This window comes from Capra hircus, chromosome 10 (genome assembly GCF_001704415.2).
Source record: "Capra hircus breed San Clemente chromosome 10, ASM170441v1, whole genome shotgun sequence".
NCBI classification, from domain to species: Eukaryota; Metazoa; Chordata; class Mammalia; order Artiodactyla; family Bovidae; genus Capra; species Capra hircus.
In genome coordinates, this window is record NC_030817.1 from 42,273,677 (window position 1) to 42,294,940 (window position 21,264).

Sequence of the window (21,264 nt, forward strand, 5' to 3'; positions counted from 1 at the left end):
TGCAAACTTTTGGTCATTCATAATTCTTCCAAGTTTTATGACTTCTACATAGCTAATAAAAATGGCAACCATATTTTCATCAAAGTTGTCAATAAAATGTGTGAATGATATGGCAGCAATATGGTGTACTGCTGAAGACATAACTGCCATTTGCTTTCTAGCTTTTAAAGTGTCATCTGAAGAAAGGTCATTTGGTCAGTTATAAATCCCTCCATCCATATTTCTCCAACTTGTAAACAAAGTATGAAAGACCATTTTTGTGCTGTTGAAGATCAACTATACAATTTCTATCATACTTTCCTGATTTTGAAATCTACCAACACTGTCCTCCTCCTCTACTTCCATCTCCTCCCCTGCTCTCCCATCCCCTGCAGCCAAGATGGTGCACTATTGCCATCTACATCAACCTGACTCTCAGAGGTCACCAATTTCTATCCTAAGCACCAGCAAAACATCCTTGGCAGGACTGTGACATTTGGAAGAGATTCTACATACCTGGATTATTAAAGACCTGGAAATATATGAATATGACTTTCATAAAGTGATTTTTATAGGCATAATTTAAAATTTAAAATAATAGACTTAACCAGATAATTCAGACCAAATTTTGTCAATAAAGACTGAAACAGATTTAAAACTTAACTGGCCAACAAATTAAGAGATCAAATTCAGAAGTTCAAGCCAACAGTCTCATCAAATTTGGGCTAAAGCAACACAAGGTAGCAAGTCCATAGGATCTCTATTTTGGAGGCACCTTTAAAACTGTGGAGAAAGCAAGCATTCAAGACTGAAGAGTAACAATACCTACATGTGGTCATTTATTCCAGTACCATGGTTTAAGAGGTAGGGACAGGTCAACCACTGTTGAAAACTCCTTTGATGTTTTGTCTACAACTTTGACTGATGGTTTTTCAGGTCACAGCTATGTGTGTATGTCAGCCCAAGTAGAAGCAGTGCCAGAATTATGAGGAAAAGATAAACATTATTCTTTTTCCTTAGAGATGAGGATAGTTTCAGAAATAAACACAACTTAGCGATATTAAGGTTAGTCTCCCTAATAAGTCTCTTCTGATCAGTTTTTCTCAAATACATATCAAGAGTATAATAACCTACATTGTCCATGTGAAACTGTTGAATTAATTATACTGAAAATTTAAAAAGAACTTTTTTTTTTTTAATGATCATTATACTTCAAACCTTTGTTGGTAGTTTTGGTGGTCTTGATTCTTCCTTGAATGCAGGTGTTGTATATGCTTTGGGGTTCTGTAAAATTTTCGTCATATTGAAGTCTATAGCTAAAACAAATAAACAAAAAAAATTTCTTAAATTCTGTTCTTTAGGTTAGGATATTGTTACATAATAGCTTGCTCCAGTCAATCTAGGCTCCCAGGTGGTAAAGAATCTGCCTGCCAATGCGGGAGCAAGAAATGCAGGTTCAGTCCTTGGGTTGGGAAGATCCCTGGAGTTCGGAATGACAACCCACCCCAGTATTCTTGCCTGGAAAATTCCATGGACAGAGGAGCCTGGCGGGCTACAGTTCATGGAGTCCCCAAAGAGTCAACGGAGCATGCACGCATGCCCCAGTCAGAGGAAATGAATATTCCATCTCATTTTACTTAATAGGGATTTAGAGTTTTCAAATTTATTCACTTACACTATTTCATGCTGTCCTCATAAACCATATTATGAGCTAACTAAATTTCCCACAAATTACAGATGAGAAAACTAAAGTGCAGGAAACTCTACAACTTTTTCTAAGATTAAGTCTTGCTCTAAGTCTTACCCTACCATTTATTGAGAGTAGAGGAAGAGGATACGGACCTAGGGCTTTTGCTTCTGAGTTCAGAGCTCGTTTCATGACCCTCTAGTTAAGGGGAATAGGAGGTTTGGACCTTGGCATGTCAGAGGCCACCTTTTCCATATACTGACAACACGCCCAGATAAGGAAAGACTTGGTAATTTTTTTTTTTTTTGTAACCAGCATAAATATGCGTGAGGGTACATAGGGATTCTTATCTTAAAGGAGAACTATATCATTTTATCAGTCATGTCAATCAGGCTAAAAGCACAGGCTAGTTACTAAGGGTACCTCAATATAGAACATAGAAAGCAGGTGATCTGAGAAGTTTGTACTAGATCTTGGCACTGACAATTATTACCAGTTACCAGGTAGGCAAATTAGACTATAGTATGTGAGGTTGATGACAAACCTTAAAGAATTAAAGAAGGTTACTTGGATTGATTATTTATGTTAGATATTAAAAGATATTCAATATTAGCTTGAAATACTGGAGGCAACTAGGCATTTGTCTCTGGCAGAGATTAAAAAATTGGCTGTCAAGGAACCTGTATTTTAAGAGTGAAACAAAAGTTAGGTTAAGTTGGGAGTTATTTGGGCAAGAAAGGTAATGAACCATGTAATTTCTCTACTTTAAAACTTGCTCAAAAACATACAACCCATTATGGAGAGGAATTTGACAATATCTATCAATAACACAGACATTTTTTCTTTGCCTAGTAATCCCTCCCCTAAGAATATATTCTTCACAATCTCCTACACAAGTACAAAAACACACATGTACAAGTTTAATGATTATAGCATGATTTGTAAACTTTAGAGATTATAAACAACCTATGTATTTAATAGTCAGGTGCAGTTGAAAAAGCCATGGTACTCCTATTTGTTGGAATACTATGAGCTGTAAAAAGAAATGAGCAACATCTCTGTACAGATGTGAAGATATCTTGAGGTTATATCATTAAGTGAGGAAAGTAAGTTGCAGGACAGTACACAGAGTATATTACTTGACTGAAAGTATACAATATGCTATGTTCAGTTTAAAAGGGATAGAATATCTATTGTACTTGCCTTCATTTGTATAAAGGAACACTGAAAAGATAAATAAGAAATGAATAAAAATATTCTCTTTGGGAGGAATAATTAAAAATAAAAAACGCTCTATTTTGAATTATTCTTAAATACATACTTAGGTGATATTACTTAACGGTCGCCACAGGATTGGAAAAGGTCAGTTTTCATTCCAATCCCAAAGAAAGGCAATGCCAAAGAACGTTCAAGCTACCACACAATTGTACTTATCCCATATGCTAGCAAAAAAGTAATGCCCAAAATTCTCCAAGCCAGGCTTCAACAGTACGTGAACCATGAACTTCCAGATGTTCAAGCTGGATTGAGAAAAGGCAGAGGAACCAGAGATCAAAGTGCCAACATCCACTGGATCACTGAAAAAACAAGAGAGTTCCGGAAAAACATCGATTTCTGCTTTATTGACTATGCCAAAGCCTTTGACTGTGTGGATCACAATAAACTGTGGAAAATTCTGAAAGAGATGGCAATACCAGACCACCTGACCTGCCTCTTGAGAAACCTGAATGCAGGTCAGGAAGCAACAGTTAGAACTGGACATGGAACAACAGACTGGTTCCAAATAGGAAAAGGAGTACGTCAAGGCTGTATATTGTCACCCTGCTTATTTAACTTCTATGCAGAGTACATCATGAGAAACGCTGGACTGGAAGAAGCACAAGCTGGAATCAAGATTGCCGGGAGAAATATCAATAACTTCAGATATGTAGATGACACCACTCTCATGGTAGAAAGTGAAGAGGAACTAAAGAGCCTCTTGATAAAAGTGAAAGAGGAGAGTGAAAAAGTTGGCTTAAAACTCAACATCCAGAAAACTAAGATAATGGCATCTGGTCCCATCACTTCATGGGAAATAGATGGGGAAACAGTGGCTGACTTTATTTTTTTGGGCTCCAAAATCACTGCAGATGGTGACTGCAGCCATGAAATTAAAAGACGCTTACTCCTTGGAAGAAAAGTTATGACCAACCTAGACAGCATATTAAAAAGCAGAGTCATTACTTTGCCAACAAAGGTCCTTCTCGTCAAAGCTATTGTTTTTCCAGTAGTCATGTATGGATGTGAGAGCTGGACTATTAAGAAAGCTGACCACTGAAGAATTCATGCTTTTGAACTGTGGTATTGGAGAAGACTCTTGAGAGTCCCTTGGACAGCAAGGAGATCCAACCAGTCCATCCTAAAGGAAATCAGTCCTGAATATTCACTGGAAGGACTGATGTTGAAGCTGAAACTCCAATACTTTGGCCACCTGATGCAAACAGCTGACTCATTTGAAAAGGCCCTGATGCTGGGAGGGATTGGGGGCAGGAGGAGAAGGAGACGACAGAGGATGAGATGGCTGGATGGTATTACCAACTCAATGGACATGAGTTTGAATAAACTCCGGCAGTTGGTGATGGACAGGGAGGCCTGGGGTGCTGCAGTCCATGAGGTTGCAAAGAGTCGGACACAACCAAGCAGCTGGAATGAACTGAACTGAACCTATCTTCTAGTTGTTATGAACAGATAGTTTAAACAAAAGGACCTTCATGTTTATCCTATGCACAATAAATGCCAAGACCCTCTGGTGGGCTGGTCAGTGTCTAGGGATGGGTATAGAGGCAGTTCTGTTCTGCAGATAGTTGTGATTTTGGTGTGCTTTTCAGAGGAGGTGAGCTTAGGGTCTTTTTACTGTGTCATTGTGGCTACTTTTGACACAATATTTTTTATTTATTGGGACAATATTTTGCATGTGTTATTCTATAAATATGTTTCTACTTTTCAGACCATGATTCTTGCTTTTATTTGAAAAATATCACAGCTAAACTCATGGTGAATTTTCCACTGGTGGCAGAGCATTTCAAGACCTTAATCATACTCCAAAAATTGCTCTAAAAATACATAAGCTATTTCTGCAGGTACTTCCCAAGACAACTCCAGTCACAGTCTGGGAGACGTTTCAAGGTATTTCCCTCTCCTATTCACTAAAAGAGTGGCTCCAGTAGCCGGAAGTACGTGCATGTGAACTTAATGTGCATTCCTGAATCAGAGTAGTGTATTAGTTAAGCCTTGGAGACAGATGGACACAGATTTAAACATCAGCTCTGCCACTGGAAAACTAAGTGACTTTGGGCAAATAAAATTCTTTAAGCTTTCAGTTCCTTGAAATATAATTTTGAAATGATGATAATGATTAAATTATAGACTTGTTAACTGGATAAAAATGAGATCATATAGGCAAATCACACGTAACTGGCATCCTGTAATGGTTATGTAAATTTTAGACAATATTGTCACTACCATCATTTTTTAAGGGGAAATACTTATTTCATACTTAGTAAAAGATTCATTGAGAGAAAATATTGAGGAGTGATTGAGTGTTATCTATTTCTTTAGAAAATCTGAGACATATTTTTGAGCTGAGGTAGACTGACAAAGAGATATATATTAGAACTGAATTTTCTTGGCCACTTGTAGATCCACTTTTACCAGATTATACTTTGTCTTTATATGTCCTTGGTGAACATAGTGCAATCTTATAGACTCAAATATGGCTGTATTTACATATCAACAACATTCATTACATTACACAGAGCTTCTCTTAGGAGAGGGTGTTAATCATTTGAGGTGTTCACAAGTATTCACCTTTTCATCCTTCCAAGGCACATGGTAGGACTAAATATCTAGTCTCTTTGAAGATAATTATGGCATTTGCAACTTGCTCTGGGCAGTGAAAAAATGAATTTGATTACAACTGTATATGTAATCTCCAGTGACCCACATTCCAGTTGAGTCTAAATTTCCTCCTGTGTAAAAGAGGTCTTTTATACATTTTTTTTAGTTTGTTTAAATTATGTTCCCTATTTTATATTATATGAATTAAGGCATGAGAAGATAGATTAAATTAATCTACCTCCATCAAGTGGGGAAAAACCCTACAAATGTGATTTCTTAAACCTAAACCCATTTTCCATTTATTCAATTTTTTATGCATTGCTTCAAGAAATGCTTTCTTTGCAGACTTTGTGAATACTACTACAAATTTCAAGAGAAATTAAATTTTATTTGCCCAAATTAAGTTGCTGGCCTCAGTAACCAACTGTAATCAAGTAGGGTGATAAAACATACGCAGGTAATATTTGTGAAAAATTCAACATCTATTCAAAAGTTAATATAAGATAAAGAGGCAAATAGATTGTATCAGAAATAAAACTTTAAGGATGAATTAGAGATTGTTTGTGGGATGAGTCAATCAGAGAAGGCTCACTTAAAAACTGATCAGATTTGCAGGAATTCAGACATGGAGAAAGAATTCAGGCCAATGGCATATACATAGGGCTGAGGTTGGGTAACAAGGTATTTTAACAGGACTTTGAGGAGACCACCCTAGTTGTAGGAAAGTGTTACCTTAGGGACTGTTTTAAGAATATGAAGAAGAAAAAGAGCAAAGGAGATTAAGATGAAGCGGTTATGCTAGTGTAAACAGATTTTTACTATGTTTCTGTCAGGAAATAATACATTGGACTCAAATCTTTGATGATGATTGAAATAATTGGTCCGTAATTATGAGTTAATTTAAATGCTATAGTTGCTTAACAAATGATGTGAGTGATGTGGTTTTACCCCTTAAGTCATAAACTTGTTAATAAGCCTGATTATCTGAAATTATCATAAATTTTATAAATGAAATAGGAATGGACCAACCCAACCACTATGAAAATCATGAAGAAAAGAGGAGCCAAGGAATGTATAGTTACCTTTACCACAGAGGAATAAATTACAGTATTATTAGTTAAAAATCAAAACATTGAAATAATAAAATCAAAGTGGTAAAGAATTCACATTTTGGTGGTGTCAGTGTTATGTATGACTTACATGAAATACGTATGCTTCATTCAAAATGTGGATGGAGAGGTCAAATGTAGCAGGCATAAAACTTTTGCAAGAGTTCATTATGTTTTCCTCTTAGTGTACATGTTAAATGAAGGGTACTGTGGTTCACCCATATAATTTCTACTTTGTTTAGAGTCATTGTGCTCTAATGGGAAAAATGCTAGCAGAAGTCCTAGTGACGCAGTGTCAGTCCCCCACCATTTCACCAAAATCTTTCCATCAGAATAATTACTGTAAGTTAGACTTCTGTCCTAAACAAAGAAACTAGCATTTTATTCCACCATTAAAAAAAATTCGAGGCTCTCAAACCTCTTCCATGGGTGGATTATCAACATTCACCACTAACAATATGTCTTAAAGAAAGCTCATATTGCAAGATCAAATTTGAAAAATTAATTTCTGCTTTTAATTAAGCCAAGATTTCTATGTGAATGAGAAATTAATAGTTAAAATGAATGATTAGAATAAGAATTGGCTCTTTTAAGGCTGGTAATTCCAAATTCTTTGATCTGCTACCACTAAGCTCCTATCCTGACTACTGAGACTAACAAAATTCAAACTTAATGGAATCAATCATACCAAGAGAATAGACACCATCAGAAGTTTCCTTTTAAGACCACAAAGCACTAATAGAATTTATGGAAGGTTTGAATTAGTCAGTACCTTGGGAAGACATGTCATTCTTAATAAAATTTTCTTAGAGAGAAAGACTGAGTGCTACTACAATATGATCTAAGAACAAACTTTATTATTAACATAATTGGTACCATTATATTACAGTGGAAAATCCATGGGAAAGAAGAGAATGGCACAGACAGCTAGTGTTCTTCATTGAAGGAAATAATTGTGGGGACCTTTTTCAAATACAGTTTTTGATTTTGTTGTTAGGTATGGGGTTTAATAACACCACAGGTGTTGGTAATGCTATACCATAGTCCATGGAGTTGCCTTTTGAGTAATAAGGTGGTAGGTAACACGGTGTTGCAACAGTTACTCTCTAATGATGTGACTTTGAACCTGTACCCTCAGCTGTAAAATAGTATCATGAACACTGGTCTCACAGGATCACTAGGAGAGTAAGTGAACATTATGTTTGTGAAGTGCTTCACAAAGGTGACCTTAGACAGAAGCATAGAAGGGAAAAGAGTATGCATGCTCACTCAGTCATGTCTGACTCTTTGTGACCACATGGATGGTAGCCCACCAGGCTTCTCTGTCCATGGAATTTTCCAGGCAAAAATACTGGAGTGGGTTGCTATTTCCTATTCTAGGGGATCTTCCCAACCCAGGGATCAAATCTGTGTCTCTCATGTTTCTTGTACTGTCAGGCAGATTCGTCACCACTGTGCCACCTGGGAAGCCTGGGAAAGCAGAGGATATGGAAAATGATGTTGGTAACTGGGTATACGTGGTGGTGGGAGTTTGTGGTAGTTCTCATTGTCTTAATTTTCTCATTGAAGTAGGAAGCAAAATTACTATCTGAAATTGAGTAGAGGGGAGAGAGTGTTGGAGATATGAAAAGGTAAAAGGGGGAAATAGTAGTCTTCATGAGTGGTAGAAATAAAGGACTAGAGGAAATTGTATGATTACCTGACAGAATTAAGGCCCATTGGAGTTGTGTACTTATGAATTAAAAATGAGACATAGCATGGTTGAATGTGTTCTCTGTGTACATTTAGCTGTACACTTTCAGATATGGGAAAGATGGAGAATGATTTTTAATTATTTTAATTATATTTCGTTGGCAAATTGTAAAAGGAGTTGGGGATGAATACCAAGAAGTAGCTAGAACTACTGACTACAGTAGATAGGTAAAAAGGGAAGAAGAAGGGTTAGTAAGATCTATATATTGTTGGGATTTTATTTTTGACTTAATATACAGAAAATTTTTGGAAATGTTCTATCTGTACCTACACTTGAATGGATAGTCGAGTTATTGCATGTAGCCTCTCTCTCTCACACACACATGTCATAATCACTAGTGTTTTCCTGATATATATTATTTACTAACACTTTTTGTCAGATTTAACTATTATCATCTAAGTGGGGAGAATTAAAGTATTACGGATTTTATATGAAAAATTTTAAGCTCGTCCTTGAGAGTCTGAACATTTTTGCTATGTTTCTAGGCAATATTTTTGGTATAGACATCTTCACATATTATATTAATACATTCTGTTGGATTATTTGTCAGTAGGTAGTCTCTCTTCCTTTTAGTGCTTTGTTCCTTTAATTTGTCTGATCTGAATATACTATATCAGCTTTCTTTTCCTGAATACTTTTATCTTTTTCCATTATTATCTTTTCTCATTGCTTCATTTTTAACCTTCTAGAAGGTTTTGTTATGAGAATATATTTTGTATGTGTGTGAGAAGGATAAACATTCTTTTAAAATAACCCACTTGAGGTTTTTACTCTGAGTCAGATGTAGTAGGTCTTATAGACCAATGTTTCCACTTTAATAATTAGAAAAAGCAGAGTAAATGACAAAAACGTCATTTTAAAAGACACTGGAAACAATGGTAGAACAAGTGGAAATTCCAGAGAGGGAAGAACCTTTCCTTTGTGAGCTGACAGGCCTCCAGTTATTTCACCCCTTGAAAGCATCTACTAATTTGGGGTACTACTGAGAATTCAGGTCTGGTGGACGCAGTACTCTATTAGAGAAGAGATGAACCATCAGAGCTTTAACAATCACGTAGGCTGGTATAAAATCAATACAACCCCCGGGTACACCACAGCTAATTTTTACCATGGGATATTTACAGAGTTCTGCTGTGGTATGGAAGGCTGGGACAGGGCTGGGTTAGAAGCTTCTCAAAGGGTGGACAAAGTTTCTTCCAGTTCTTAGACAGTGGCTAGGAGACAACATTTCACAAATAGCTGGTTGGTCTTCCCCCTTAGGACAATATGTCAGATTTTGAAGATGTGTGTCATTGGAGGTTAAAGAGTTAAGCTCAAAACATTCAAAGCATAGAATTAACTCTCTCTCCCTATTTCATGGCTGAGGATATAGAGACTTACTAGGTTCTTAATTAAAAACCCACAAAGACCATGCCCAAAGAACAGGGAAGACCTAGAGTTGAGTGAATTTTGTCAAAGCTGTATTCCATCTGTAACCCAGTTCAGTCACTGATTAGGGCATGGTGTTTAGTCCCTCATGCTAACTGGAAAAAGCAAGAGGCATCTCTGGTGGAAAATAATATTGTCTAAACGTCTATAGTTACTTTATACTCAATGCTTAATGTATAATAGAAGAGTGTAAGACAAGCAAAGTGTGTGATAGGTAGAGACACATAGATGATCCATAAATTGGCGTTTAGAGACAAAGGGCTTTAAAATGACATTATAAAGATGCTCAATAAATTAAAAGAAAAGATGAACACAACAGGTGAAAATAACACTAATTATCAGGATCTATAAAATTGAATAAGGATCCATTCTGGATCTATAATTACATACAGATGTACTTATAGATAAGTACATACTAATAAGTACAATGAGATGGCTGGATGGAATCACCCACTCGATGGACACGAGTTTGGGTGAACTCTGGGAGTTGGTGATGGACAGGTTGCTGTGATTCATGGGGTTGCAAAGAGTTAGACACGACTGAGTGACTGAACTGAACTGAATAAGTACGATGACTGAAATTAAAAATTCATTGAATGTGTTTAACAGAAGACAAGATTAATGAACTTGAAGGAAGTCCAAAGAAAATACGGAAACTGAAACACACACACACATAAACACAGAATGGAGAAAACAAAACCTTATGAGATACATGGGGTATGGGAGTCCTGAAGGAGAGGACAGTGAGATTGGGATGGAGCAGCATTTGAAGAGATAATGATGGAGAATTTCCCTAAACTGATGAAGAAGGTCAACTCACAGATTTTTAAAGATTTAGAAAACTCCAAATATAAAGTACAAATATGAAGAAAACCATACTTAAGTATATTATACTCAGTCTGCTGAACACTAGAGATAAAGGGAAAAACATTAAAAACAACCAGAGAAAAAAGATACATTTCCTTCAAAGAAGTAATGATAAGATTTTATTAACAGAAACAATGGAAACTAAATAAAAATTTTAAATGACAAAACAAAACTAAAACATAGAAATATGTGATCTGCAAAAGTGTGTTAAATGTGAAAGTGAAACAGATATTTCAGACATAATAGGACAGAGCATCCAGTGTACTTGAATTTTCTCATATTACTCTTGTATGTCTCAAGTTTCAACACCATTACTTACTATGAGAAACTGACAAGTTACTTAACCTATTAGGGTCTTCCTTTGTCAAATAGGAATAACCATTCTATTAATCTTAAGGCAAACTATGAAACAATAACATGATAATAGTAAATTCTATTTCCACAGAGATAGTCAATATTACGATAACTAGGTTTATAGTCTATTTACTATTTTGCCCTTATTTTCACATGCTGCTCTAGGTGTTGTCTAACAAGTACACTGAGTGGTTATTCTTGTGTCTTAGACATGCTGTACCTATTTCATTAGCTATTTGGTAATCAAATTACACTGATTCATATATGCCTACAATTAATTAATTGGATCTTTAAAAAGTGTTTTACCTTGCAGTCATATCTCTTTCAAATTTTATTTTTATTGCTGGACTTTTGAATCCATATTCCCAACCAGTGGGAGTTTTGGTGTCTGCAATACTACTGGAGGATAAGACTCAGGATGTTATCTATAATTCTTGAGGTGGAACTAAAAGACCTTGACTTTGTTTTATGGCTAAACTACTATTATTTTGTCTTGTTTGACTGCTTTCCTTTGTTTCTGCATTTTCTCACTTCTCTGATTAAATTTGCTCTTTGAAACTCAGGAAAGAACTCTATGCCTTTCCAACATTTTGCCACACTTGTTTTCTCTCATTTGGTTAAATCATTCTTAAAATAAGCTGCAGACTCTGCCAGCATTTTAAAAATGAGGCAAATAAAAAGCATTTATATAGCTATGGTTATTATCTTTTATGCTTATGCATAACAGCACAGAAGCAGACTGTGTACCAAGGATTCCAGCGTAAGCAACAGTTAGAACTGGACATGGAACAACAAACTGGTTCCAAATAGGAAAAGGAGTACGCCAAGGCTGTATACTGTCACCGTGCTTATTTAACTTATATGCAGAGTACATCATGAGAAACTCTGGACTGGAAGAAGCACAAGCTGGAATCAAGACTGCCGGGAGAAATATCAATAACCTCAGATATGCAGATGACACCATCCTTATGGCAGAAAGTGAAGAGGAACTAAAAAGCCTCGTGATGAAAGTGGAAGAGGAGAGTGAAAAACTTGGCTTAAAGCTCAACATTCAGGAAACGAAGATCATGGCATCTGGTCCCATCACTTCATGGGAAATAGATGGGGGAACAGTGGAAACAGTGTCAGACTTTATTTTGGGGGGCTCCAAAATCACTGCAGATGGTAATTGCAGCCATGAAATTAAAAGATGCTTACTCCTTGGAAGAAAAGTTATGACCAACCTAGATAGCATATTGAAAAGCAGAGACATTACTTTGCCAACAAAGTTCTGTCTAGTCAAGGCTATGGTTTTTCCAGTGGTCACGTATGGATGTGAGAGTTGGACTGTGAAGAAAGCTGAGCGTCGAAGATTTGATGCATTTGAACTGTGGTGTTGGAGAAGACTCTTGAGAGCCCCTTGGACTGCAAGGAGATCCAGCCAGTCCATTCTGAAGGAGATCAACCCTGGGATTTCTTTGGAAGGAATGATGCTAAATTGAAACTCCAGTACTTTGGCCACCTCATGTGAAGAGTTGGCTCATTGGAAAAGACTCTGATGCTGGGAGGGATTGGGGGCAGGAGGAGAAGGGGATGACAGAGGATGAAATGGCTGGATGGCATCACTGACTGGATAGACGTGAGTCTGAGTGAACTCCGGGAGATGGTGATGAACAGGGAGGCCTAGTGTGCTGCAATTCATGGGGTCGCAAAGAGTTGGACACGACTGAGCGACTGAACTGAACTGAACTCCACCCCCACTGTGTCCACAAGTGTGTTCTCTATGTCTGTGTGTCTATTGCTGCCCTGTAAATAGGTTCATCAGTACCATTTTTCTAGATTCCATATATATGTGTTAATATACAATATTTTTCTTTTTCTGCCTTACTTCACTCTGTGTAACAGGCTTTAGGTTCATCCACCTCACTAGAAATGACTCAAATGCATTCCTTTCTATGGCTGAGTAATATTCCATTACATGATTGTATGTGTGTACCACAACTTCTTTATCCATTCATTATTGATGGACATCTAGTTTGCTTCCATGTCCTAGCTACTGTAGTTAGTGCTGCAATGAACATTGGCGTACATGTATCTTTTTCAGTTATGGTTTTCTTAGGGTATATGCCCATTAGTGGGATTGTTGGGTCATATGGCAGTTTTATTTCTAGTTTTTTAAAGGATTTCCATACTGTTCTCCATAGTGGCTGCATCAATTTACATTTTCATCAACAGTGCAAGAGGTTTTCCGTTTCCTCCACATTTCTCCAACATTTTTTGTTTGTGGATTTCTTGATGATTGCCACTCTGACCGGTGTGAGGTGATATCTCATTGTAGTTTTGATTTGCATTTCTATAATAATGAGCGACGTTGAGCATCTTTTCGTGTGTTTGTTGGCTATCTGTATGTCTTCTTTGTAGAAATGTCTGTTTAGGTCTTCTTCCCACTTTTTGATTGGGTTGTTTATTTTTCTGGTATTGAGCTGCATGAGCTGCTTGTATATTTTGGAGATTAATTCTTTGTCAGTTGTTTCATTTGCTATTATTTTCTCCCATTCTGAGGGCTGCCTTTTCACCTTGTTTATAGTTTCCTTTGCTATGTAAAAGCTTTTAAGTCTAATTGGGTCCCACTTGTTTATTCTTGTTTTTATTTCCATTACTCTAAGAGGTGGGTCATAGAGGATCTTGCTGTGATTTATGTCAAAGAGTGTCTGCTTGTGTTTTCCTCTAAGAGTTTTATAGTTTCTGGTCTCACATTTAGATCTTTATTCCATTTTAAGTTTTATCTTTGTGTAAGAGAGTGTGTTGTATTACCATGGCAGTTGGTACACAGACCAGAATCTGACAGATAATGGCTGTTAAGTAAATATTTATTAAATAAATGAGTACAAAAAGTCTACTTAGAATTTTAAAAAAGTTTTACGTTGCCTGGATTATCATTTCTCATAATCTAATAGATTATCATTATCTATTCTAGTGAGTTTTATATTATAGTGCCTAATTCATGACTAAGCTTTAAAATGAAGCTGTTAGATATATGGTTGTGTCTGTCTATACAAATACATTTCTCTACCTTTGGATTGTACTATCAAAGTTAATTTATAAATGAGCTCTACTTAATGGGCTTAAAGGAAATTAAGCACTTATAAAAATTCCCAGAAACATAAAGAAACTAACCTGAATGAATTTTAGGTTCCTGTAAACTGAGAAATAGTATTAAGATTAATTTAAATTTATTATTTATTAGTTTGCTTGTCAATTTAATTAATATAGACATGTTTTTAGAGTGATCAATATTAAGTATAATAATTTATTGTACCAAGGTTTAATAGAAATCAAGTAAGCCATCTGTTGCAAATGTGTCAGCAAGAAAAATAACTTGGTAGGATTAACTTTTTAGTCAGTAAATTAAATATAGTGAGAGAAGAGCTTTTGCATGAATCTTTAGGAATAACTGTATTTTAGAACTGTCGACTTAAAAATAATCTCTTAATCTTCTTATTCTGGGACCCCTATAATGTGAATGTTGGTGCATCCTGATATTGTCCCAGAGGTCTCTTAAAAACTGTCCTCATTTATTTTCATTATTTTTTCTTTATTCTGTTCCATGGCACAGATTTCCACCATTCTGTCTTCCACCTCACTGATTTTTTCTTCTGCCTCATTTATTCTGTATTGATTCTCTCTAGTGTATTTTTCATTTCATTTATTGTATTCTTCAACTCCACTTGGTTATCCTTTCTATCTTCTAACTCTTTGCTAAAAATTTCTTGTAACTCAGAATGGGCCTGAGAAAATATCTGAAACTAGATGAAAACTTCCTTAACATGGGAAAGGAAACAGTCACTCAAGTCCATGAAGCACAGAGAGTCCCATATAGAATACACCCAAGGAAGAACATGTTGAGACACATAATAATCAAATCAACAAAAAATGAAGACAGAGAAAATATTAAGAGTGATAAGTGAAAAGCAACAAATAACATAAAGAGAATCTCCATAAGATTATTAGTTAAATTTTCAGCGAAAACTTGGCAGGCCAGAAGGGAATGACAAGATATAAAGTGATGAAAGGGAAAAACTTTCAACCAAGAATACTCTACTCAACAAGCTTCTCATTCATATTCAAAGGAGAAGTCAAAAGCTTTGCAGACAAGCGAAAGTTGAAAGAGTTCAGCACCACAAAACCAGCTTTCAGTCAGTTCAGCCACTCAGTCGTGTCCGACTCTTTGCGACCCCATGAATTGCAGCACGTCAGGCCTCCCTGTTCATCACCAACTCCCAGAGTTCACTCAGACTCACGTCCATCGAGTCAGTGATGCCATCCAGCCATCTCATCCTCTGTCATCCCCTTCTCCTCCTGCCCCCAATCCCTCCCAGCATCAGAGTCTTTTCCAATGAGCCAACTCTTTGCATGAGGTGGCCAAAGTGCTGGAGTTTCAGCTTTAGCATCCTTCCAAAGAAATCCCAGGGTTGATCTCCTTCAGAATGGACTGGTTGGACCTCCTTGCAGTCCAAGGGGCTCTCAAGTGTCTTCTCCAACACCACAGTTTAAAAGCATCAGTTCTTTGGCGCTCAGCTTTCTTTGCAGTCCAACTCTCACATCCATATGTGACCACTGAATAAACCATAGCCTTGACTAGACGGACGTTAGTCGGCAAAGTAATGTCTCTGCTTTTGAATATGCTATCTAGGTTGGTCATAACTTTTCTTCCAAGGAGTAAGTGTCTTTTAATTTCACAAATGCTAAAGGAACTTTTTCAGGCTTAAAAGAAAGACCACAATTAGAAACAAGAAAATTACAAAGTGAGAAAGCTCATTAGTAAAGGAAAACATACAGTAAAGGTTGACAATCATCCACATATATCTACAATATCTAAGTCAATAAATGTGACAGGAGGGCAGGGCTTATGTAGGATATTTGAAATGCATTTGAAGTTAAGACTTCAAAAAGTTAAAATACTCATATTGCTACATCAAAACCTCATGGTAACCACAAACCAAAAATCTATAGTAGTTATGACACAAATAAACAAAAGGAATCTAAACACAACACTAAAGAAAGTCATCAAATCACAAGAGGAGAGGAAAAAAAGAGGAAAGGAGGAAAAAAAGAGGAAAGGAAGAAAAAAGACCTACAAAAACAAACAAAGCAATTTTTTAAAATGACAATAAGATTACCTTAAATGCTCCAACCAAAAGTCAAAGACTGGCTGAATAGATAAAAAACCAAGACTGCATATATGCTGTCTACAAAATACCCACTTCAGATCTAGAAACACATACAGAATGAACGTAAGGGGATGGAAAAAGGTATTTCATGCAAATTGAAATCAAAAGAAAGCTGGAGTAGTAGTAATCATATCAAACAAAATAAATGCAAGAGACAAAGAAGGACACTACATAATGATAAATGGATCAATCCAAGAGTAAGATGTAACAACTGTAAATATATATGCATCTACCATAGAAGCACCTCAATATATAAGGCAAATACTAACTAAAGGGAGAAATTGACATTAATACTATAATAGTGGGGACCAATATCACTGAGGAAAATATCCATAAAAATCCTCAACAAAATACTAGCAAATCGACTGTAACAATAAATTAAACAGATTATATACCATGATCAACTGGGGATTTATCCCAGGATGCAAGAACTTTTAAATAAATGCAAATGAATCAATGTGACATTAACAAGTTGAATAGTAAAACCATATGATCATGAATAGATGCAGAAAAGGCTTTTGATAAAATTTAATAACCATTTATGATAAAAACTCCAGAAAGTTGGCATAGAGGGAACCTATCTCAACATAATAAAAGGTCACATTTTATAAACTTACAGCTAAAATTATACTTAATGGTAAAAATCTGAAAGAATTTTCCCTAACATCCAGAACAAGGTGAGGATGTTTGCTTCTGCCACTTTTATTCAACATAGTATTGTAAGCCCTAGCCACAGCAATCAGTGAAGAAAAAATAATAAAAGGAATTCAAATTGTAAAAGAAGTAAAACTGTCACTGTTCTCAGACAACATAATACTAAATATAGAAAATCCTAAAGGTGCTACTGAAAAACTACTAGAGCTCATTAGTGAATTTTGTAATGTTGCAGGATACAAAATTAATAGACAGAAATCTGTTGCATTTCTATATACTAACAATGAAAGATCAAAAAGAGAAATTAAGGAAACCATCAAATCAAAAAGAGCAAAGCATCTAAGAAGACCTATGGAGGCAAACGATCCTATACTCTGAAGACTATGATATGCTGATGAAAGAAATCAAAGATGACACAAACAGATGGAAAGATATACCATGTTGTTGTATTGGCAGAATCAATATTGTCAAAATGACTGTATTATCCAATGCCATGTATGGATTCAACACAATCCCTATCACATTACCAATGGCATTTTTCACAGAACTAGAACAAATAAACCTTATAATTTGTATGGAAACACAAAAGACCCTGAATAATCAAAGCAATCTTGAGGAAGGAAAACAGAATTGGAGGAATCTGGCTCCCTGCCTTCAGACTATACTACAAAGCCACAGTCATCAAAAGAGTATGGTACTAGTACAAAAATAGAAATATAGAAGTATGAACCAGGACGGAAAGTGCAGAAGTAAACCCATACACTTACGGTCAATTTAGGCAAAACAAAGAAAGCAAGAATATAATACAAATGAGAAAAGACAGTATTTTCGACAAGTGGTGCTGGGAAAACTAGACAATTATATGTAAAAGAAAAAAAATTAGAACATTCTGTAATGCCATTTACAAAAATAAACTCTAAATGGATTAAAGACTTAAACGTAAGACTGAATACTATAAAACTCCTAAAGGAAAACCTAGGCAGGACATAAATTGTGGCAATATCTTTTCGGATTGTCTCTTAGAGAAATGGAAGTAGGGGAAACAATAAAAACAACCACCACTAAATTAGACCTAATTAAACTTAAAAGCTTTTACACAGGAACAAAACCATAAATAAAATGAAAACACAACCTACAGAATGGGAGAATTCATCTGTAAACAATGCATCTGACAAGGGATTAATCTCCAAAACAACAAACGAACCAATTGAAAAATGGGCAGAAGCAATAGACATTTTTCCAAAGAAGGCATGTGAAATATGCCCAATATGCCCAAAAGGTCATGAAAATATGCTCAATATTGCTAATTATTATTTATATCAAAGAAAATGAAGTATCACCTTACACCAGTCAGAATGATCATCATCAAAAGTATATAAATAATAAATGCTGGAGAGGGTGTAGAGAAAAGGAAACTGTCCCAGAATGTAAATTAGTGCAGCCACTATGGAAAACAGTAAGGAGGTTCCTTAAAAAATATAGCTACCATATGATCCTGAAAATTCACTCCTGTGTATGTATCCAGGAAAAACTGTAATTCAAAAAGATACATGCACCTCAGTGTTCATTGCAGCACTATTTACAATAGGCACGACACGGAAGCAACCTAAATATTCATTGATAAGTGAATAAATAAAGATGTTGCATATATATGCAATGGAATATTCAGTTCAGTTGCTCAGTTGTGTCCAACTATTTGCAACCCCATGGACTGCAGCACGCCAGGATTCCTTGTCCATCACCAACTCCCAGAGCCTACTCAAACTCATGTCCATTGCATTGGTGATGCCATCCAATCATCTCGTCCTCTGTCATCCCCTTCTCCTCCTGCTTTCAATCTTGCCCAGCATCAGGGACTTTTCCAGTGAGTCGGTTCTTTGCATCAGGTGGCCAAAGTATTGGAGTTTCAGCTTCAGCATCAGTCCTTCCAAAGAATATTCAGGACTGATTTCCTTTAGGATTGACTGGTTGGATCTCCTTGCAGTCCAAGGGACTCTCAAGAGTCTTCTCTAACACCACAGGTATTCAACCATTAAAAAGAATGAAATAATGCCATCTGCAGCAACATGAATGAACTTAAGAGATTATCATAAAAAGTGAAGTAAGTCAGAGAAAAGCAAATATCATATCATTTCCTTTAAAGATAAGACTTGTTACAGAACAGACTAAGTCAGATGATTTGGTGATATACTGCTGCTGCTACTATTTAGTCACTAAGCGACTCTTTGTGACCTCACACTGTAGCCTGCTAGGCTCCCCTCGTCCATTTCCCAGGCAAGAATACTGGAGTGAGTTGTCATTTCCTTCTCCAGAGGATTTTCCTGACCCAGGATCAAACCTGTGTTTCACGCTTGGCAGGCAAATTCTTTACCACTGAACCACCTGGGAAGCCTGGTGATATATTGAGCCACACCTAATGGGAGTTCAATCAATTTAAGTCAATAAATTACTTATGACCTTACTAATAATACTAGCTATATTACATATACACTACCTATTTTTTGACATTGCTGTTTCTTACACATTACTAACACATTTAGTAATGTGTTACTAAATGTGTTACTGAGCCTGTGATAAAACGATGACTAGGTAACTTCAAGCAAGTAACCACTTATATAGTTCTATATAAGATCAATGACTATAATAGTGTAACTCTAGATGTGGGAAGAAAAACTAGAGGGAACCATTTTCTGGACCATAACAGACTAGTAAGACAGGTAGTCCAGAGACACTTGGTTACTGTTAATAGGACCTAGTTCAGTAATTGCACATTGAGTGGCCTCTCAAAAAAATCCTTGCCTGATCTACAAATGATCATTCCTAGCACCACGGGACAAAATGGTCATGAAATACCTCTCAAACTATGATTGAATTTAATACCATGAGGGGACGGACCTGTCACTACAAATTTTTGTTTGCTACCTGGTTCTACAAGAAAAAAGTCACTAGCTGCTGCATTTGCTGACCTTCAACACATTCTGAAAGGAGTTCAGGGGAGAGATCAGGAAGAGGCACTCTGTGCTCTTGGCAAAATTGGCAGACTAGGCCTTCACATAGTTAGATATTTCCAGGAGAAAATTTTAATCAGCCCAATTTCTTGCTTATTTCTCATATCTAGAAAAGCACTAAAATCATTAATGGACATCTGCTCCTGGTGACAACAGCAACTTGAGCCAAAATGTGTGCTTGATTGCACATACTCTAATTTTGTATATATAAAATTTTGTATATATAGAGTCCTCTCCTCCCAATCTCTTGGGAGCAGTTTCTCAGAGCTATCTGAGACTGTCTCCTAGGCTAGTCCTCCTTTGGCCCCAAATAAAACTTAGCTCACAACTCTCATGTGGTGCTTTTTCTCCCCCAGTCAACAAGAGCAACAGTAGTTCAAATCGAGGTATATCTGATTGCAAAGATAACATCTGAATGGTGAAAGCTCATCACAGGCTAGTTGTTCCATATTACCTTTAAACACCAACCATATCCTCTCACTGTATAGCTAGCGGCTTTTAGTAATTTCTCATTTAATATTCATTTGCTGTTTCTTAGTGGCTCCAATTTTTTGTCTTCTTTTTTCAGTACCTAGGCTTTGCTATCTTCTTGCTCCCGAAACACTTTGTGTTATTTAACTTATGAACTCTCAAAAATGAATTGTTAATGAGAAGAGTGAATCATTTTCCATGTTTGGTTTCCAAGATTTCTCATTTTGAAAGAATAAGTTTCCAAATATTAACTTGCTTTAAATGATTACCCATACAAACCCCACCTCCGTAAACTTTATCTTAAATGAAAAAGAAAAGCCTGCCAAGTTAGAGTACATGAATAGCTCTTTTAAAATTATTGAATAAAAGTTTAAATTACCAGAGGTTGCATCATTATGGGTTATTTGAGAATTGTTTGTCTTCTATAATATGAAGGTTATTCTCAGAGGAATACTGATTGGAATAGAAACCAGATGTGTTTTTCAAGACTAGACTGAAAAAAATGACAAACAAGTAGAAAATTAATATAAGAATGACTAAAGGAGGTTTCTAGAAACTTGAAGCATGGGTATAATAGAAAAAGTGTGTGTGTGTGAGAGAGAGAGAAGAGAGAGAGGGAAAGAGAGACGAGAATAAAAAAAAGTAGAGGAGAAAAATGCAGAGAAAGGGAAGGAGAATGAATAGGATATGATAAAAAAAAGTTTCAGAATTCAAAACAGAGCCAAAAAACTCCTAAATCTTAGTAAACATTTGTATCAACAAGGAAAGCACATAATTGAATTTTTACGTATAAACCAAAAAGGGGGAAAAAAGAGACAAGATGATCTTTCAGTCTAAAAGGAATAACTTAAGTACTAAAAAGATGAGG

The 21,264-nt window shown here is 36.1% G+C and overlaps 1 protein-coding gene across 1 annotated transcript in view; it reads right to left on the reverse strand.

Moving 5' to 3' along the window:
• FAM227B (family with sequence similarity 227 member B) overlaps positions 1–21,264 on the reverse strand; it is a 228,409-nt gene that overhangs the window by 41,734 nt on the left and 165,411 nt on the right. Inside the window, exon 12 of the mRNA XM_005685798.3 lies at positions 1,198–1,295. Coding sequence (XP_005685855.1) covers positions 1,198–1,295 — 98 coding nt within the window. The remainder of the gene's footprint in view (positions 1–1,197; positions 1,296–21,264) is intronic.